Below are 22,718 nucleotides of genomic sequence, written 5' to 3'. Positions count from 1 at the left end.
CAACGTGACAATGTGGCCTGTGTCCATTTGCACGACAGCGCTACAACCGGTCAATGTGTCTATGTAGCTGTTATGAGCAAGCTAGCTAGTGAGCACTAGATGACAAACTGGGGGAATGATAAAGGACTCCTTTTCCCATGACACCTCATGTCACTCCTCTGCTTTTATCAGTGAACCACATCAGAATCATTGAGACTCGTGTAGTTTTCTAGCTGGTTTCGTTGTCAGAGAGCCCGATCATTGAGATGAATATTGATACTGGTATTTTTTTATATATGCCTGAGGAGGAGCTATAGGCCTGTTTAGAGAATAGACACGTGTACATACACACACACACACACACACACACACACACACACACACAGTGCTTTGACTGTTGTTTTTGCACTGATTGCTTTCTCAGTGGCAGATCAACACAGTAGAGGTGTTGATTGTGTTTTGAGTTTTTCTATTTCTCTTCATCTCCATACCTTTTCAAATGTATTTTCTCTCAGTCTGGTCTCCCCACCTTTTCAAATGTATTTTCTCTCAGTCTGGTCTCCCCACCTTTTCAAATGTATTTTCTCTCAGTCTGGTCTCCCCACCTTTTCAAATGTATTTTCTCTCAGTCTGGCCTCCCCACCTTTTCAAATGTCTTTTCTATGTCTGGTCTCCCCCCCGTTTCAAATGTCTTTTCGCTCAGTGTGGTCTCCCCACCTTTTCAAATGTCTTTTCTCTCAGTCTGGTCTCCCCCCTTTTCAAATGTCTTTTCTCTCAGTCTGGTCTCCCCACTTTTTCAGGTCTAGTTTCTCTCAATCTGGTCTCCCCATCTTTTCAGGTCTATTTTATCTCAGTCTGGTCTCCCCACCTTTTTCAGGTCTATTTTCTCTGTCTGGTCTCCCCACCTTTTCAAGTCTATTTTCTCTCAGTCTGGTCTCCCCACCTTTTCAAGTCTATTTTCTCTCAGTCTGGTCTCCCCAGCTTTTCAAATGTCTTTTCTTTGAAACAGTGTTTCAAACAGCTCAGTCTGGTCTCCCCACCTTTTCAAATGTATTTTCTCTCAGTCTGGCCTCCCCACCTTTTCAAATGTATTTTCTCTCAGTCTGGCCTCCCCACCTTTTCAAATGTCTTTTCTATGTTGGAAACAGTGTTTCAAATGTCTTTTAGATCAACAGTGTCTGGTCTCCCACCTTTTCAAATGTCTTTTCTCTCAGTCTGGTCTCCCCCCTTTTCAAATGTCTTTTCTCTCAGTCTGGTCTCCCCACCTTTTTCAGGTCTATTTTCTCTGTCTGGTCTCCCCACCTTTTCAAGTCTATTTTCTCTCAGTCTGGTCTCCCCACCTTTTCAAGTCTATTTTCTCTCAGTCTGGTCTCCCCAGCTTTTCAAATGTCTTTTCTTTGAAACAGTGTTTCAAACAGCTCAGTATGTAGATCAACATTGTGTCTGTGTCTTTAGGCTTTGAAAATACTTGCCTTTGTTACTGATATAAGGACTCAGGAACTTCAGTACAGCATGTTACTGATATTAGGACTCAGGAACTTCAGTACAGCATGTTACTGATATAAGGACTCAGGAACTTCAGTACAGCATGTTACTGATATTAGGACTCAGGAACTTCAGTACAGCATGTTACTGATATAAGGACTCAGGAACTTCAGTACAGCATGTTACTGATATAAGGACTCAGGAACTTCAGTACAGCATGTTACTGATATTAGGACTCAGGAACTTCAGTACAGCATGTTACTGATATTAGGACTCAGGAACTTCAGTACAGCATGTTACTGATATCAGGACTCGGGAACTTCAGTACAGCATGTTACTGATATTAGGACTCAGGAACTTCAGTACAGCATGTTACTGATATAAGGACTCAGGAACTTCAGTACAGCATGTTACTGATATTAGGACTCAGGAACTTCAGTACAGCATGTTACTGATATAAGGACTCAGGAACTTCAGTACAACATGTTACTGATATAAGGACTCAGGAACTTCAGTACAGCATGTTACTGATATAAGGACTCAGGAACTTCAGTACAGCATGTTACTGATATAAGGACTCAGGAACTTCAGTACAGCATGTTACTGATATTAGGACTCAGGAACTTCAGTACAGCATGTTACTGATATTAGGACTCAGGAACTTCAGTACAGCATGTTACTGATATCAGGACTCGGGAACTTCAGTACAGCATGTTACTGATATTAGGACTCAGGAACTTCAGTACAGCATGTTACTGATATTAGGACTCAGGAACTTCAGTACAGCATGTTACTGATATTAGGACTCAGGAACTTCAGTACAGCATGTTACTGATATTAGGACTCAGGAACTTCAGTACAGCATGTTACTGATATTAGGATTCAGGAACTTCAGTACAGCATGGTACTGATATTAGGACTCAGGAACTTCAGTACAGCATGTTACTGATATCAGGACTCAGGAACTTCAGTACAGCATGTTACTGATATTAGGACTCAGGAACTTCAGTACAGCATGTTACTGATATTAGGACTCAGGAACTTCAGTACAGCATGTTACTGATATTAGGACTCAGGAACTTCAGTACAGCATGTTACTGATATTAGGACTCAGGAACTTCAGTACAGCATGTTACTGATATCAGGACTCAGGAACTTCAGTACAGCATGTTACTGGCAGTATCAAGCACCGTGTCTGTGAGTCTCTCTAAAGTTTGAAGTCGACATTCTTCCCTCTTCTCGCTTTTGTGCTTGTTCTTTCTCTCACACGAATACACACAAACAATTTGAAACACAGAACTGGTTTGGATAGACAGGAAACAGATAGTGAGTTAGACAAGAACCAGACCTGAAGGAATGACAGAGGAGGAATATACGTTCATATCCATAGATGGACAGCAGACACACATGAACAGGATATGTTTCTGGGTGACATACACACACACACACACACACACACACACACACACACACACACACACACACACACACTTCGTATTTGAGTCTCTAAAGACACAAGCAGACATACTCCCCTCCGCTCCTTCACTCTTGTCTGTCTCCGGACGGCCGCAGTGTGTCTTCATTATAAACTCACTGACACACTCTTTAAACAATCTCTCTCGGAGCCATTTTCTCCTTATTTGGCAGACAGCATGAAGAGAGAGAGATTGGACAGTACCTGCAGACATTTCTATATTTCTTCTATTACCTCCATCTGTTCTGTCTTTGATCTACATATCCTATTTCTGTTATGAGGGATGACAGCCAGGCAGCGCCAAGTCTCGTTTTACTGCAGTGGGATCATTTCAATCGGGTTCTTTCTTTTTTTAAATCTGTGGCCGTGGGAGTGTTGTCAGTGTCTGAACAGTGGTGTAGGCATGTGACTAATTTGTTCCGTGTTCTTTTTCTGCAGCTAACATGTAATTGTTTCACCATCAGCGACGGGGAGCTACAAGAGATCGGAGTGGGACTCTACCCCAGGTAAGACAGACACACACTCACACTCACACAGCAACATACAGTGCTTCCTGACAAAGCCTGGTGTTATAGTTGCATGTAATTACCAGAGAGCAGTGTTTAGTGGTTAGATCCTGACGTGTTAGGGCCTATCATTGGCTCTTAATGGGGGGGGGGGGGGGGGCATCACCATTAACCCCTTACACTTGTGGGAATTGGCCTATATGGATAGGGGGCTACATTGAATTCTTATTGAATTCTTGCAGAACACATGTGAAATGCATATGCATAACCATGGTAGCAATTAAAAGGGAACAGTTTGGAGATTATGGGGAAAATATTAGACTAAAGGTGAGGACACAACAGTTCACCTGACAAGACTGAATCCAAACATTACACTGTTGATTTTATGTGCATTTGACGTTTACTGTACTTTTCGCCACATTTGTTGATAACAAAATCGGAAAATACTCTGGATACATTCAGGAACAGGATAATAATATTCTTGGGGTAGGTGCAACATAAAACAAAAAAAACTAGAGGTTTAACAGGTGTTTCCAAGGGGCCACACACTTCTCCAAAGTGTGCCTGTTCCTATGTAATTTCAATGTACTTTTATGACTCAAAGAAGAGTCTTCAACTACAAGGTGCTTTTTTGAGCTCTCCTAGCTGTGCCGTGGAGGAACTAGAGCAAACGCACCTTTGGTTGATTTGTCTGGAACACGACCTTTAATCCTCTGCCTTTACACAATTACAGTTGTTTACGCAATCCCAAAATGTATACATCGCAATCTGGGTCAGGTGGGCATCATTTAAAAGCTTGTTCAATTACCTCGTCTCTAGGATTAAGACATTATACTCAAATCTGTCTCTCCATCATCGGTCTCTCTCTTTCTCTGTCTGTCACTCTCTCTCTCTCTCTCTCCATCCCTAGACCTCTCTCTCTCTCTCTTCCTCTCTCTTCCTCTCTCTCTCTCTCTCTCTCTCTCTCTCTCTCTCTCTCCCTCTCTCTCTTTCTCGCTCTCCATCCCTAGACCCCCTCTCTCTCTCTCTCTCTCTCTCTCTCTCCCTCTCTCTCTTTCTCGCTCTCCATCCCTAGACCCATCTCTCTCTCTCTCTCTCTCTCTCTTTCTCGCTCTCCATCCCTAGACCCCTCTCTCTCTCTCTCTCTCCATCCCTAGACCCCTCTCTCTCTCTCCATCCCTAGACCCCTCTCTCTCTCTCGCTCTCTCTCGCTCTCTCTCTCTCTCTCTCTCTTCGTGACTGACAACTGACCGCTCAGTAAGAGAGGGTGAGAGAGCGAGAGAGAGAGCGAGTGGGATGAATGGTTGTTAAATGATATGTTTTTCAGTGTTGACATGTCAGATAATTATGTAGTTCAGACACAGGCGCTAGGAAGGCGCATTCTGTCCCACGGGGAGGGAGAGAGGAAGAGGGGGAGAAGGTTGTGAGAGAGAAAAAAGAGAAGTGATAAGTGTGTGTGTTATTGTCAGTGAACTAATCCATTGCGGAGGCCTAGTCTAAAAGCCAATTCATGCTTGATTCTAAAATGTGGTCGGAGGCTTCATATAGAGGGTGTGACGCAATTTCGGTGCCTGCAGAGGCATACAGAGGCCAAATCCAGCTCTGTACCACAGCGCCATTCGCCTCCCAAATGTTGTAACAATGCAGAGGGCTCTGTATAGCTCCACATTGACGTGATTGGTTGACGGTAGGTGGGGGGCGGTACATCCGGTATAATATGGTACTTCTGATTGTTTTAACGCACCATCGCTAATGACCTGTGGAGCTTCTCAGAGTAATGTTTTCTTCACCTCAAACAACAAGCAAACAAAGTCTGTTTTTACGTCCATTTTGAATGACAACAGTTACTCAATGTATTTGAAAAATCTTTCCAGCTTTACAGCCTTTCAATAACCACTCAGCGTGAATGGGAAAAATGTCATGCTCTGATCCAGTGGAAACTTCATTAAATAGGCTTCTTATTAGTGCTTGACTTAGAGAATATTTTATGCAATGTTGCAAAATCGCTAGTGCAAGCTTCTGGGCTGAACCCAACTTAATAGTTGATACAATGTTTCAAGTTGGTTGCAGACTGGCCATGTGTTGCCATGTGTTTGGCTTTATGTAGGCTATTTTTACATAGTTGGCAATGGCAATAGAAGTTACTTTTTTAGGTTTGTATCATTTTCATTTAGATTTGGATAGAATTGTCATGAACTGCATGGCAACGATTTGGAGATATGAAGACATTATTATAAAGGAAATTAAAGTGTTTCACGAAAATGTGCGTGTGAAAACCATAACTGGCATGCAGATTACCATCAACTTCAGGAGAGTAATGGCAGAATCTGTGAAAGCCAGCAGGAGAGCGGGAGGACAATAGTTGGGCCAGGTGAAGTTTTTTTTCTTCTGGTTATCTAAATCTCTGGTGCCCCCTTGAGGCATCAAACCATAAGCTTAAAGCATCAGACAAGCTAAATGAACATAAATTATGTTATTAAAACACATAGGGTGTGTCTATATATGGAAAAATACATGTTTAAACATTTTCAAGCAATCAATTGACTTTCTGTCGACCAAGATTTTTTTTAGTCGGGCACAGCCCTAGTGTGCTCACATGGATGCGTGCACTGTAGAATATGCTGACTTGGGCGTGGCTTATGTTTGAGTGGAGGAGAGGAGTGGTTTTCTAAAGCAGTTACACACACACACACACAGGACAGCATAGTGGTATTCTGAAGCGTGGTTCAGGCTAATCCCACTGTTCAGGTCTGATGAATATGAGGGATCAGGGCTGTCTCAACGCGTCATGTTATACTGACTACACACACACACACACACACACACACACACACACACACAGCGTGCATACACCACACACACACACACACACACACACACACACACACACACACACACACTGCGTGCATACACCACACACACACACACACATACACACACACACACACACACACACACACACACACTGCGTGCATACACCACACACACACACACATACACACACACACACACACACACACACACTGCGTGCATACACCACAAACACACACATCACGTACACATACACACAGATCACACACACACTGCGTACACACACTGCATACACACACACACACACACAGAGGGTTCTGCAGGTAGTCTCTAACCCTGGTTGTATATCTGGCTAAGGCAGCTTGTCAGATGGTCTGAGAGGGTTTAGCACGGCTTAGCCAGGCCTTCCTACACTGCTAACACCTCTGTGTGTGTGTGCGTGTGCGCGCGTGTGTGCGTGCGTGTGTGCATGTGTGTGTGAGTGAGACACATCCATAAAAGATGGGCTTCTACTTGACTATGCCCTGCCTATTGATATTTCTGGGTTGCCTAGCAATGGACAGTGCTTCCACCGGTTTGCAGAAGAGAGGGGGTTTCTCCTGACAAGTCTCTACCTCTATTCTCTCATTCACTTTCTTTCTTTATTTTAAATTATTTATTATCTAGGTCCTAGTTAATCTAGTATTCCCTGTAATGTGCTGGCATGTTACTGCTACAATGTTACTATGTTACTGTTACTTTCTACAATAACTTGGTCATGACAAGCTGACTTTTTTATGGCGGTTTTGGAGCAGTGGCTTCTTTCTTGCTGAGCGGCCTTTCAGGTTATGTCGATATAGGACTCGTTTTACTGTGGATATAGATACTTTTGTACCTGTTTCCTCCAGCATCTTCACAAGGTCCTTTGCTGTTCTAGGATTGATTTGCACTTTTCACACCATTTACATTACATTACATTTAAGTCATTTAGCAGACGCTCTTATCCAGAGCGACTTACAAATTGGTGCTTTCACCTTATGACATCCAGTGGAACAGCCACTTTACAATAGTGCATCTAGGTCTTTTAAGGGGGGGGGGGGGTGAGAAGGATTACTTTATCCTATCCTAGGTATTCCTTAAAGAGGTGGGGTTTCAGGTGTCTCCGGAAGGTGGTGATTGACTCCGCTGTCTGGTGATTGACTCCGCTGTCCTGGCGTCGTGAGGGAGTTTGTTCCACCATTGGGGGGCCAGAGCAGCGAACAGTTTTGACTGGGCTGAGCGGGAACTGTACTTCCTCAGTGGTAGGGAGGCGAGCAGGCCAGAGGTGGATGAACGCAGTGCCCTTGTTTGGGTGTAGGGCCTGATCAGAGCCTGGAGGTACTGAGGTGCCGTTCCCCTCACAGCTCCGTAGGCAAGCACCATGGTCTTGTAGCGGATGCGAGCTTCAACTGGAAGCCAGTGGAGAGAGCGGAGGAGCGGGGTGACGTGAGAGAACTTGGGAAGGTTGAACACCAGACGGGCTGCGGCGTTCTGGATGAGTTGTAGGGGTTTAATGGCACAGGCAGGGAGCCCAGCCAACAGCGAGTTGCAGTAATCCAGACGGGAGATGACAAGTGCCTGGATTAGGACCTGCGCCGCTTCCTGTGTGAGGCGGGGTCGTACTCTGCGGATGTTGTAGAGCATGAACCTACAGGAACGGGCCACCGCCTTGATGTTATTTGAGAACGACAGGGTGTTGTCCAGGATTACGCCAAGGTTCTTAGCGCTCTGGGACGAGGACACAATGGAGTTGTCAACCGTGATGGCGAGATCATGGAACGGGCAGTCCTTCCCCGGGAGGAAGAGCAGCTCCGTCTTGCCGAGGTTCAGCTTGAGGTGATGATCCGTCATCCACACTGATATGTCTGCCAGACATGCAGAGATGCGATTCGCCACCTGGTCGTCAGAAGGGGGAAAGGAGAAGATTAATTGTGTGTCGTCTGCATAGCAATGATAGGAGAGACCATGTGAGGTTATGACAGAGCCAAGTGACTTGGTGTATAGCGAGAATAGGAGAGGGCCTAGAACAGAGCCCTGGGGGACACCAGTGGTGAGAGCACGTGGTGAGGAGACGGATTCTCGCCACGCCACCTGGTAGGAGCGACCTGTCAGGTAGGACGCAATCCAAGCGTGGGCCGCGCCGGAGATGCCCAACTCGGAGAGGGTGGAGAGGAGGATCTGATGGTTCACAGTATCGAAGGCAGCCGATAGGTCTAGAAGGATGAGAGCAGAGGAGAGAGAGTTAGCTTTAGCAGTGCGGAGCGCCTCCATGATACAGAGAAGAGCAGTCTCAGTTGAATGACTAGTCTTGAAACCTGACTGATTTGGATCAAGAAGGTCATTCTGAGAGAGATAGCGGGAGAGCTGGCCAAGGACGGCACGTTCAAGAGTTTTGGAGAGAAAAGAAAGAAGGGATACTGGTCTGTAGTTGTTGACATCGGAGGGATCGAGTGTAGGTTTTTTCAGAAGGGGTGCAACTCTCGCTCTCTTGAAGACGGGAGGGACGTAGCCAGCGGTCAGGGATGAGTTGATGAGCGAGGTGAGGTAAGGGAGAAGGTCACCGGAGATGGTCTGGAGAAGAGAGGAGGGGATAGGGTCAAGCGGGCAGGTTGTTGGGCGGCCGGCCGTCACAAGACGCGAGATGTCATCTGGAGAGAGAGGGGAGAAAGAGGTCAGAGCACAGGGTAGGGCAGTGTGAGCAGAACCAGCGGTGTCGTTTGACTTAGCAAACGAGGATCGGATGTCGTCGACCTTCTTTTCAAAATGGTTGACGAAGTCATCTGCAGAGAGGGAGGAGGGGGAGGGGGAGGAGGATTCAAGAGGGAGGAGAAGGTGGCAAAGAGCTTCCTAGGGTTAGAGGCAGATGCTTGGAATTTAGAGTGGTAGAAAGTGGCTTTAGCAGCAGAGACAGAGGAGGAAAATGTAGAGAGGAGGGAGTGAAAGGATGCCAGGTCTGCAGGGAGGCGAGTTTTCCTCCATTTCCGCTCGGCTGCCCGGAGCCCTGTTCTGTGAGCTCGCAATGAGTCGTCGAGCCACGGAGCGGGAGGGGAGGACCGAGCCGGCCTGGAGGATAGGGGACATAGAGAGTCAAAGGATGCAGAAAGGGAGGAGAGGAGGGTTGAGGAGACAGAATCAGGAGATAGGTTGGAGAAGGTTTGAGCAGAGGGAAGAGATGATAGGATGGAAGAGGAGAGAGTAGCGGGGGAGAGAGAGGGAAGGTTGGGACGGCGCGATACCATCCGAGTAGGGGCAGTGTGGGAAGTGTTGGATGAGAGCGAGAGGGAAAAGGATACAAGGTAGTGGTCGGAGACTTGGAGGGGAGTTGCAATGAGGTTAGTGGAGGAACAGCATCTAGTAAAGATGAGGTCGAGCGTATTGCCTGCCTTGTGAGTAGGGGGGGAAGGTGAGAGGGTGAGGTCAAAAGAGGAGAGGAGTGGAAAGAAGGAGGCAGAGAGGAATGAGTCAAAGGTAGACGTGGGGAGGTTAAAGTCGCCCAGAACTGTGAGAGGTGAGCCGTCCTCAGGAAAGGAGCTTATCAAGGCCAAAGAACATTCATCTCTAGGAGACAGAACGCGTCTCCTTCCTGAGCGGTATGACGGCTGCGTGGTCCCATGGTGTTTATACTTGCGTACTATTGTTTGTACAGACGAACATGGTACCTTCGGGCATTTGGAAATTGCTCCCAAGGATGAACCAGACTTGGGGCGAAGGTTCAACTTCCAACAGGACAACGACCCTAAGCACACAGCCAAGACTACGCAGCAGTGGCTTCGGGAGAAGTCTCTGAATGTCCTTGATTGGCCCAGCCAGAGCCCGGACTTGAACGCTTTCGAACATCTCTAAAATCCCCACATACAGGTGTGCCTAGCTTGTAGTGTCATACCCAAGAAGACTCAAGGCTGAAATAGCTGCCAAAGGTGCTTCGACATTAGTACTGAGTAAAGGGTCTGAATACTTTTGTAAATGTCATATTTCAGTTTGACATTTTTTATAAAGGAGCAACAATTTCTAAAAAACTGTTTTTGCTTTGTCATTATGGGGTATTGTCTGTAGATTGGGGAGGAAAACATATTTTTTTAGAATAAGGATGTAACGTAACAAAAATGTGGAAAAAGTGGAGGGGTTTGAATACTTTACGGAGGCACTGTATATATATTTCTCTGTAATATTACTTGCCACCAAGTCATTTTATGAGGTTTAGCTAGCCCAGCTAGGTTTCCAATCTCCCAACCTCATAAACTTGCTACCAAGAAGCCATTTCGGGCTATCAATTCAGTTATTTATACAAGCTAGCTTCTACTCTATTTTAGCTGGCATGCCTGTTGGTAGACTTTAGAAAAGCAAGCATTTACTGATTATACTGAATAAAATTCACATTCCTTTAAATTTTTTATCCAGATTTTACCAGAGATGCATATTTATTTTATTTAAATAAAATAAAAGTAAAAAAAGATCAACCAGTCAGGAGGATACAGGCAGTTCAAAAGGTATGCTTAGATATGGAGAAAAATAAACACCACCCCTCAGCCATCCACATGTACTTTGTGCCCCCTAAGATTTTTGGGGTGCCCCGGTGTGTTTTGTGTTTGCTTATGAGGACTGATAAAGCTAGCAAACCAAAAAAGTATTGAATTAGTCTTGATCTTGAGAAGGTTGGCACACACACCCACACACACATACACACCAGATCTATTGTTTCTACAGCACTACGTTGCAACAGATAATCGGACGTAGGCTGTACTATGCAGTCATTATTAGCATGTTTGATCAAGTTTAGCTAATTAATCCAGTTAATATGCTAATGCAGAATATCCATTTGAAAAGAAGTTGCGCTGTTAGATTATTCATTGATATTCATCACATGCCTTTACATAGAACAATGCCACGGGCTTACTGACACACACACACACACACACACACACACACACACACACACACACACACACACTGAATATGATACAAGTTAAGGAGCGCTTCATAGAAAGCAGAATAATGAACTGCTGCAGTCAAGCGATAGCTGACACCACCCTGCCTAATTATCTGTGTCAAGTGCTGTTGACAATACATGTATTATCTCATTTAAAGCTAGAATCCTTAATTGAAACAATAACAAAGCGAACTCTCTGCCCCTATTTTGCTCAAAAAACAACAACTAAGGGATGGGGCTGGAGAAATGTAACCACTCTCAAATTCATAGACGGCTCCATGGATGCGAGGACTGACCATCCACGATATCAAATGTATTAGGGATTGAACGATTCACCGATACACATCGGTCCCCTGTGCAAATGTTTAAGGTATGAGAACATATGAGCCCAGACCAATCTAAAATTAAGCATGCATTGATCAGAAAACCAATTAAAACATTCCAAATCGCAGGTTCACTAATGTTTTTTACTCCTATTGTTTTATTCAGAAAATACTTATCTGTTGTGACTGAATTGATGCATCCTCCCTTTCAGTTCAGTAGCCTATTGAACTTATATGCATGTAACTGCATATGGCTGTGGCGGGTTGAGAGCTTCAAGTTCCTTGGTGTCTACATCACCAACAAACTATCATGGTCCTAACACAACTAGACAGTTGTGAAGAAGGCACGACAAAGCCTATTCCCCCTCAGGAGACTGAAAAGATTTGGCATGGGTCCTCAGATCCTCAAAGGTTTCTGCAGCTGCACCATCGAGAGCATCCTGACTGGATGCATCACTGCCTGGTATGGCAACTGCTCGGCCTCCGACCGCAAGGCACTACAGTGGGTAGTGCGTACGGCCCAGTACATCACTGTGGCCAAGCTTCCTGCCACCCAGGATCTCTATATCAGGCGGTGTCAGAGGAAGGCCCAAAAGATTGTCAGAGACTCCAGCCACCCTAGTCATAGACTGTTCTCTCTGCTACTGCACAGCAAGCGGTACCGGAGTGCCAAGTCGAGGTCCAAAAGGCTTCTTAACAGCTTCTACCCCCAAGTCATAACACTCCTGAACAGCTAATCAAAGGGCTACCCAGACCCCTCTTTTACGCTGCTGCTACTCTCTGTTTATAATCTATGCGTAGTCACTTTAACTCTACCTACATGTACATATTACCTCAATTACCTCAACTAACTGGTTCCCCCGCACATTGACTCTGTACCTGTACACCCTGTATATAGCCTCCACATTTTTTTATTTATTTTATTTCACCTTTATTTAACCAGGTTGGCAAGTTGAGAACAAGTTCTCATTTACAATTGCGACCTGGCCAAGATAAAGCAAAGCAGTTCAACACATACAACGACACAGAGTTACACATGGAGTAAAACAAACATACAGTATAAACAAGTCTATATACGATGTGAGCAAATGAGGTGAGATAAGGGAGGTAAAGGCAAAAAAGGCCATGGTGGCAAAGTAAATACAATATAGCAAGTAAAACACTGGAATGGTAGATTTGCAATGGAAGAATGTGCAAAGTAGAAATAAAAATAATGGGGTGCAAAGGAGCTAAATTAATTAATTAATTAATTAAATACAGTAGGGAAAGAGGTAGTTGTTTGGGCTAAATTATAGGTGGGCTATGTACAGGTGCAGTAATCTGTGAGCTGCTCTGACAGTTGGTGCTTAAAGCTAGTGAGGGAGATAAGTGTTTCCAGTTTCAGAGATTTTTGTAGTTCGCTCCAGTCATTGGCAGCAGAGAACTGGAAGGAGAGGCGGCCAAAGAAAGAATTGGTTTTGGGGGTGACTAGAGAGATATACCTGCTGGAGCGTGTGCTACAGGTGGGAGATGCTATGGTGACCAGCGAGCTGAGATAAGGGGGGACTTTACCTAGCAGGGTCTTGTAGATGACATGGTGCCAGTGGGTTTGGCGACGAGTATGAAGCGAGAGCCAGCCAACGAGAGCGTACAGGTCGAAATGGTGGATAGTATATGGGGCTTTGGTGACAAAACGGATTGCACTGTGATAGACTGCATGCAATTTGTTGAGTAGGGTATTGGAGGCTATTTTGTAAATGACATCGCCAAAGTCGAGGATTGGTAGGATGGTCAGTTTTACAAGGTTATGTTTGGCAGCATGAGTGAAGGATGCTTTGTTGCAAAATAGGAAGCCAATTCTAGATTTAACTTTGGATTGGAGATGTTTGATATGGGTCTGGAAGGAGAGTTTACAGTCTAACCAGACACCAAAGTATTTGTAGTTGTCCACGTATTCTAAGTCAGAGCCGTCCAGAGTAGTGATGTTGGACAGGTGGGTAGGTGCAGGTAGCGATCGGTTGAAGAGCATGCATTTAGTTTTACTTGTATTTAAGAGCAATTGGAGGCCACGGAAGGAGAGTTGTATGGCATTGAAGCTTGCCTGGAGGGTTGTTAACACAGTGTCCAAAGAAGGGCCAGAAGTATACAGAATGGTGTCGTCTGCGTAGAGGTGGATCAGAGACTCACCAGCAGCAAGAGCGACCTCATTGATGTATACAGAGAAGAGAGTCGGTCCAAGAATTGAACCCTGTGGCACCCCCATAGAGACTGCCAGAGGTCCGGACAGCAGACCCTCCGATTTGACACACTGAACTCTATCAGAGTAGTTGGTGAACCAGGCGAGGCAATCATTTGAGAAACCAAGGCTGTCGAGTCTGCCGATGAGGATGTGGTGATTGACAGAGTCGAAAGCCTTGGCCAGATCAATGAATACGGCTGCACAGTAATGTTTCTTATCGATGGCGGTTAAGATATCGTTTAGGACCTTGAGCGTGGCTGAGGTGCACCCATGACCAGCTCTGAAACCAGATTGCATAGCAGAGAAGGTATGGTGAGAATCGAAATGGTCGGTAATCTGTTTGTTGACTTGGCGTTCGAAGACCTTAGAAAGGCATGGTAGGATAGATATAGGTCTGTAGCAGTTTGGGTCAAGAGTGTCCCCCCCTTTGAAGAGGGGGATGACCGCAGCTGCTTTCCAATCTTTGGGAATCTCAGACGACACGAAAGAGAGGTTGAACAGGCTAGTAATTTCGGCAGACATTGACTCTGTACCTGTACACCCTGTATATAGCCTCCACGTTGACTCTGTACCAGTACACCCTGTAGATAGCCTCCACATTGACTCTGTACCGGTACACCCTGTACATAGCCTCCACATTGACTCTGTACCGGTACACCCTGTATATATCCTCCACAATGACTCTGTACCAGTACCCCCTGTATATAGCCTCCACATTGACTCTGTACCGGTACACCCTGTACATAGCCTCCACATTAACTCTGTACCGGTACACCCTGTACATAGCCTCCACATTGACTCTGTACCGGTACACCCTGTATATAGCCTCCACATTGACACCCTGTATATAGCCTCCACATTGACTCTCCACATTGACTCTGTACCGGTACACCCTGTATATACATTGACTCTGTACCGGTACACCCTGTATATAGCCTCCACATTGACTCTGTACCGGTACACCCTGTATATAGCCTCCACATTGACTCTGTACCGGTACACCCTGTATATAGCCTCCGCATTGACTCTGTACCGGAACACCCTGTATATAGCCTCCACATTGATTCTGTACCGGTACATCCTGTATATAGCCTCCACATTGACTCTGTACCAGTACCCCCTGTATATAGCCTCCACATTGACTCTGTACCGGAACACCCTGTATATAGCCTCCACATTGACTCTGTACCGGTACACCCTGTATATAGCCTCCACATTGACTCTGTATAGCCTCCGCATTGACTCTGTACACCCTGTATATAGCCTCCACATTGACTCTGTACCGGTACACCCTGTATATAGCCTCCACATTGACTCTGTACCGGTGCACCCTGTATATAGCCTCCACATTGACTCTGTACCGGTACACCTTGTATATAGCCTCCACATTGACTCTGTACTTAACACTTATTTTTTTCTTAACTTCTTAAAGCATTGTTGGTTAAGGGGTTGTTGGTTAACATAAGTATTCCACTGTAAGGTATTTGGCGCATGTGACAAATAAAAATTGATTTGATATTTCCGATATATTTATTTTATATACAGTTGAAGTCGGAAGTTTACATACACTTAGTTTGGAGTTATTAAAACTCTTTTTTTCAAACACTCCACAAATTTATTGTTAACAAACTTTAGTTTTGGCAAGTTGGTTAGGAGATCTACTTTATGCATGACACAAGTAATATTTCCAACAATTGTTGACAGACAGATTATTTCACTTATAATTCACTGCATCACAATTCCAGTGGGTCAGAAGTTTATATACACTAAATTGACTGTGTCTTTAAACAGCTTGGAAAATTCCAGAAAATGGTGTCATGGCTTTAGAAGCTTCTAATTTCAAGGACTACCTTCAAACTCAGGACCTCTTTGCTGGAAAAATGAAAATAAATCAGCCAAGACTTCAGAAAAACAATTGTAGACCTCTGGTCTGGAAGTCTGGTTCATCCTTGGGAGCAATTTCCAGGTACACAAGTATCTATATCCACAGTAAAACGAGTCCTATATCGACATAACCTGAAAGGCCGCTCAGCAAGGAAGAAGCCACTGCTCCAAAACCGCCATAAAAAAGCCAGACTACGGTTTGCAAATGCACATGGGGACAAAGATTGTTAGAAATAACAAAATTAGAATACCCACCCTAGTCACACCCTGACCTAACCAAAATAGAGAATAAAAAGGCTCTTTAAGGTCGGGGCGTGACAATATTGTTGAAATGTAACAAAATGTGGAAAAAGTCAAGGGGTCTGAACACTTTCTTAGTGCACTGTATGAGTCACTGATGCCCAAAGTGCGGGAAGCACAGCTGTGTGCGCAAACGAGAGGCCTGTTCTGATAGGCTATTCGTAAATATTGCACCTTCTGCATTCAGATGCTTGTAAAATGGCATTCCCAATGTCAAATCATAGGCTTTACTTGTTGAGTGACAATGTAATTTGCTGGGTAATTGTTCCCAAATGCACTGTAGAAAATGGTGTTTTACCCAGTAGCGGTGCGTGGGTTAAATAACAGGGGAGGCCAAGCCCCCGCCCCCAAAAAAGCCATATTACAACCTCTGTGTTGTGATAATTGCGTTGTTTGCTCTATAACCTGTTAGTTATAAATGCCTTTGTTAGGCCTAAAGGCCAAGACATTAAGATAGTGGTAGAATCAATTGAACCACAACTTTATGTTTTATCACAAAACCAGATAGCAACCTCTCTCTGGTGAAGTTAACAAAACATATTACAGTAGCAGTCTGTTGCATGACCTGCAGCATGGTCCAGCAATTTAATGTTTCCCACATCTTCGGACCCCTAAACAACTATTGATTTAGAGCCACAGAGAATTAACGCAAGTCGCAAAGAAAACAGGAGCTGCCTCCACCATTCCAGCACCATTCCAGCACCATTCCAGCACCATTCCAGCACCATCAAATCACCTCTGCTTAGTCTAATAGAGTGACAACTAAAAGATACCAATAACAATTTAGTCCAATCAATGTAAGCCAAATATGATGTGGCTGTCCATGGTTCTGATTTGTGCGTGTGCGTGTGTGTTTGTGCGCGCGTTTCGTGGAAAAACCTGTTGACTCACCCTACTTGTAGAGAAATGCCAATGCCATCCTCCTCTCTTTCATGTTGATGACACACTGTCATACAGTACACAGTTTTAGTTTTTGTTGTCCTAGGCTACCTGGCTAAAATGCTTGCTCGCTAGCCTAACTTCCATTCATGGGCAACGTTAGTTAGTTAACATTAGCCTTCTACTCCTAGCTACATGTTGAACTTCCATCCTCTCAGGCCAGGGGCACAACAATGTATGAATTAATGGTTGGATCAGAATCACCGTTATAATCATTGGCAAGTACAGGGAATTAAGTAAAACCATGAGTCCAAATCCCTATCTCCATCCATTGCCAATTTAGGAAAGGGTTAACACTTCCGGGTTGGAGCGAGCGGTCGCATCCGCACTTCGGTCCGCAGGTAGTATAACTTTTCATTACATTTCATTATAGTACAACGGTTTGATTTGTCTAATCTTAGCAATTCCTTCTTAGCTAGCTACATAGCCGTCATTGTATCAAAGATAATTGCGTAATTATCGTATTTCGTCGTCCTAACGTAGTCTACACTGCTATCTGCCCAGCAGCTAGCCAGCTAGCAAGCGTCCACCGTCTACCGAATAGCAGCACTGTAGAAACCATTACACTCAACTGAACGACTTGATTAGTGTAGTGTTAGCTAGCTACATAGTTGTCTTTGCTGTTTTCGTATCCAAGATAATTGTGTAGTTTTAGAGTGATTATCTTAATTTACCGAGGTTAGCTAGCCAGCTATTTGTCGTCCTTAACGTAGGAGACACTGCTAGCTAGCCAACAGCTAGCCAACGTCTACCGAATAGAACTTCCGCACTCAACAACCCGGTCGCATTCCGCTTCGCTCCACAGGTAGTATCACATTTTCATTTAATTTCAGTTCAGTACAACGGTTTGATTTGTTTGATCGTAGCTAGCTACATAGCTAGCTACATAGCCGTCTTTGTATCAAAGATAATTGTGTAGTCTAGAGCGATTTTCTAGGTTAGCTAGCCAGCTATTGTCGTTCTTTTAACGCAACGTAACGTAATCAACACTGCTAGCTAGCCAGCTAGCCCCGAATAGCAGCACTGTAGAAACTATTACACTCAACGGAACGACTTGATTAGTGTAGTGTCAACAACGCAGCCACTGCCAGCCAGCCTACAAAGTCAACAACGCAGCCACTGCCAGCTAGCCTACTTCAGCAGTACTGTATCACTTTAATCATTTTAGTCAATAAGATTCTTGCTACGCAAGCTTAACTCTCTGAACATTCGAGACGTGTAGTCCACTTGTCATTCCAATCTCCTTTGCATTAGCGTAGCCTCTTCTGTAGCCTGTCAACTATGTGTCTGTCTATCCCTGTTCTCTCCTCTCTGCACAGACCATACAAACGCTCCACACCGCGTGGCCGCGGCATCCCTAATCTGGTGGTCCCAGCGCGCACGACCCACGTGGAGTTCCAGGTCTCCGGTAGCCTCTGGAACTGCCGATCTGCGGCCAACAAGGCAGAGTTCATCTCAGCCTATGCCTCCCTCCAGTCCCTCGACTTCTTGGCACTGACGGAAACATGGATCACCACAGATAACACTGCTACTCCTACTGCTCTCTCTTCGTCCGCCCACGTGTTCTCGCACACCCGAGAGCTTCTGGTCAGCGGGGTGGTGGCCCCGGGATCCTCATCTCTCCCAAGTGGTCATTCTCTCTTTCTCCCCTTACCCATCTGTCTATCGCCTCCTTTGAATTCCATGCTGTCACAGTTACCAGCCCTTTCAAGCTTAACATCCTTATCATTTATCGCCCTCCAGGTTCCTCGGAGAGTTCATCAATGAGCTTGATGCCTTGATAAGCTCCTTTCCTGAGGACGGCTCACCTCTCACAGTTCTGGGCGACTTTAACCTCCCCACGCCTACCTTTGACTCATTCCTCTCTGCCTCCTTCTTTCCACTCCTCTCCTCTTTTGACCTCACCCTCTCACCTTCCCCCTACTCACAAGGCAGGCAATAAGCTCGACCTCATCTTTACTAGATGCTGTTCTTCCACTAACCTCATTGCAACTCCCCTCCAAGTCTCCGACCACTACCTTGTATCCTTTTCCCTCTCGCTCTCATCCAACACTTCCCACACTGCCCCTACTCGGATGGTATCGCGCCGTCCCAACCTTCGCTCTCTCTCCCCCGCTACTCTCTCCTCTTCCATCCTATCATCTCTTCCTCTGCTCAAACCTTCTCCAACCTATCTCCTGATTCTGCCTCCTCAACCCTCCCTCTCCTCCCTTTCTGCATCCTTTGACTCTCTATGTCCCCTATCCTCCAGGCCGGCTCGGTCCTCCCCTCCCGCTCCGTGGCTCGACGACTCATTGCGAGCTCACAGAACAGGGCTCCGGGCAGCCGAGCGGAAATGGAGGAAAACTCGCCTCCCTGCGGACCTGGCATCCTTTCACTCCCTCCTCTCTACATTTTCCTCTTCTGTCTCTGCTGCTAAAGCCACTTTCTACCACTCTAAATTCCAAGCATCTGCCTCTAACCCTAGGAAGCTCTTTGCCACCTTCTCCTCCCTCCTGAATCCCCCCCCCCCTCCTCCCTCTCTGCAGATGACTTCGTCAACCATTTTGAAAAGAAGGTCGACGACATCCGATCCTCGTTTGCTAAGTCAAACGACACCGCTGGTTCTGCTCACACTGCCCTACCCTGTGCTCTGACCTCTTTCTCCCCTCTCCCTCCAGATGAAATCTCGCGTCTTGTGACGGCCGGCCGCCCAACAACCTGCCCGCTTGACCCTATCCCCTCCTCTCTTCTCCAGACCATTTCCGGAGACCTTCTCCCTTACCTCACCTCGCTCATCAACTCATCCCTGACCGCTGGCTACGTCCCTTCCGTCTTCAAGAGAGCGAGAGTTGCACCCCTTCTGAAAAAACCTACACTCGATCCCTCCGATGTCAACAACTACAGACCAGTATCCCTTCTTTCTTTTCTCTCCAAAACTCTTGAACGTGCCGTCCTTGGCCAGCTCTCCCGCTATCTCTCTCAGAATGACCTTCTTGATCCAAATCAGTCAGGTTTCAAGACTAGTCATTCAACTGAGACTGCTCTTCTCTGTATCACGGAGGCGCTCCGCACTGCTAAAGCTAACTCTCTCTCCTCTGCTCTCATCCTTCTAGACCTATCGGCTGCCTTCGATACTGTGAACCATCAGATCCTCCTCTCCACCCTCTCCGAGTTGGGCATCTCCGGCGCGGCCCACGCTTGGATTGCGTCCTACCTGACAGGTCGCTCCTACCAGGTGGCGTGGCGAGAATCTGTCTCCTCACCACGTGCTCTCACCACTGGTGTCCCCCAGGGCTCTGTCCTAGGCCCTCTCCTATTCTCGCTATACACCAAGTCACTTGGCTCTGTCATAACCTCACATGGTCTCTCCTATCATTGCTATGCAGACGACACACAATTAATCTTCTCCTTTCCCCTTCTGATGACCAGGTGGCGAATCGCATCTCTGCATGTCTGGCAGACATATCAGTGTGGATGACGGATCACCACCTCAAGCTGAACCTCGGCAAGACGGAGCTGCTCTTCCTCCCGGGGAAGGACTGCCCGTTCCATGATCTCGCCATCACGGTTGACAACTCCATTGTGTCCTCCTCCCAGAGCGCTAAGAACCTTGGCGTGATCCTGGACAACACCCTGTCGTTCTCAAATAACATCAAGGCGGTGGCCCGTTCCTGTAGGTTCATGCTCTACAACATCCGCAGAGTACGACCCCGCCTCACACAGGAAGCGGCGCAGGTCCTAATCCAGGCACTTGTCATCTCCCGTCTGGATTACTGCAACTCGCTGTTGGCTGGGCTCCCTGCCTGTGCCATTAAACCCCTACAACTCATCCAGAACGACACAGCCCGTCTGGTGTTCAACCTTCCCAAGTTCTCTCACGTCACCCCGCTCCTCCGCTCTCTCCACTGGCTTCCAGTTGAAGCTCGCATCCGCTACAAGACCATGGTGCTTGCCTACGGAGCTGTGAGGGGAACGGCACCTCAGTACCTCCAGGCTCTGATCAGGCCCTACACCCAAACAAGGGCACTGCGTTCATCCACCTCTGGCCTGCTCGCCTCCCTACCACTGAGGAAGTACAGTTCCCGCTCAGCCCAGTCAAAACTGTTCGCTGCTCTGGCCCCCCAATGGTGGAACAAACTCCCTCATGACGCCAGGACAGCGGAGTCAATCACCACCTTCCGGAGACACCTGAAACCCCACCTCTTCAAGGAATACCTAGGATAGGATAAAGTAATCCTTCTCACCCCCCCCTTAAAAGATTTAGATGCACTATTGTAAAGTGGCTGTTCCACTGGATGTCATAAGGTGAATGCACCAATTTGTAAGTCGCTCTGGATAAGAGCGTCTGCTAACTGACTTAAATGTAATGTAAATGGGCTATTTTAGAGGACAACAACACAACGATATGCAACAATTAAAGTTTTTTTTGTCAATGACGTATGCTGTCAATGGGATTTGCCTTCAATGCTACGGACGGCAACAATGTCATACTTGTTTGGACCAGACAGCATCAGATAGATCCTCTTGTCCAGATGGGTTAGGGCAGTGTGCAGTGTGGTTGAGATTGCGTCGTCTGTGGACCTATTTGGGCGGTAAGCAAATTGGAGTGGGTCTAGGGTGTCAGGTAGGGTGGAGGTGATATGGTCCTTGACTAGTCTCTCAAAGCACTTCATGATGACGGAAGTGAGTGCTACGGGGCGGTAGTCTTTAAGCTCAGTTACCGTAGCTTTCTTTAGCCCTCTTGAAGCATGTGGGAACAGCAGACTGGGATAAGGATTGATTGAATATGTCCGTAAACACACCAGCCAGCTGGTCTGCGCATGCTCTGAGGACGCGGCTGGGGATGCCGTCTGGGCCTGCAGCCTTGCGAGGGTTAACACGTTTAAATGTTTTACTCACATCGGCTGCAGTGAAGGAGAGTCTGCAGGTTTTGGTTGCGAGCCGTGTCAGTGGCACTGTATTGTCCTCAAAGCGGGCAAAAAAGTAATTTAGTCTGCCTGGGAGCAAGACATCCTGGTCCGTGACGGGGCTGGTTTTCTTTTTGTAATCCGTGATTGTCTGTAGACCCTGCCACATACCTCTTGTGTTCACGACATTGTCAATGCACTTTCTAATGAACTCGCTCCCCGAATCAGCGTATTCGTCAATGTTGTTGTTGGAAGCAATGCGAAACATATCCCTATCCACGTGATCGAAGCAGTCTTGAAGCGTGGATTCGGATTGGTCGGACCAGCGTTGAACAGACCTGAGCGCTGGAGCTTCTTGTTTTAGTTTCTGTCTGTAGGCAGGGAGTAACAAAATGGTGTCGTGGTCAGCTTTTCCGAAAGGAGGGTGGGGGAGGGCCTTGTATGCGTCGCGGAAGTTAGAATAGCAATGATCCAAGGTTTTACCAGCCCTGGTTGCTCAATCGATATGCTGATACAATTTAGGGAGTCTTGTTTTCAGATTAGCCTTGTTAAAATCCCCAGCTACAATGAATGCAGCCTCAGGATATGTGGTTTCCAGTTTGCAAAGAGTCAAATAAAGTTTGTTCAGGGCCATCGATGTGTCTGCTTGAGGGGGAATATATACGGCTGTGATTATAATCGAAGAGAATTCCCTTGGTATATAATGCGGTCGACATTTGATTGTGAGGAATTATAAATCAGGTGAACAGAAGGACTTGAGTTCCTGTATGTTGTTGTGATCACACCACGTCTCGTTAATCATAAGGCATACGCCCCCGCCCCTCTTCTTACCAGAAAGATGTTTGTTTCTGTCGGCGCGATGCGTGGAGAAACCAGCTGGCTGCACCGATTCCGTTAGCGTCTCTCGAGTGAGCCATGTTTCCGTGAAGCAAAGAACGTTACAGTCTCTGATGTCTCTCTGGAAT

General features: G+C 46.2%; 1 protein-coding gene across 3 annotated transcripts in view; it reads left to right on the top strand.

Moving 5' to 3' along the window:
• The window catches only part of smyd3 (SET and MYND domain containing 3), a 221,917-nt gene that overhangs the window by 142,739 nt on the left and 56,460 nt on the right, over positions 1-22,718 (top strand). For all 3 annotated transcript variants that reach the window (XM_029675110.2, XM_029675109.2, XM_029675111.2), the window contains exon 6: positions 3,377-3,444. In XM_029675110.2, coding sequence (XP_029530970.2) covers positions 3,377-3,444 — 68 coding nt within the window. The remainder of the gene's footprint in view (positions 1-3,376; positions 3,445-22,718) is intronic.

This window comes from Oncorhynchus nerka, linkage group LG12 (assembly GCF_034236695.1).
Source record: "Oncorhynchus nerka isolate Pitt River linkage group LG12, Oner_Uvic_2.0, whole genome shotgun sequence".
In the NCBI taxonomy this organism is placed as follows: domain Eukaryota; kingdom Metazoa; phylum Chordata; class Actinopteri; order Salmoniformes; family Salmonidae; genus Oncorhynchus; species Oncorhynchus nerka.
This window is presented reverse-complemented; position numbering and strand designations above follow the sequence as displayed.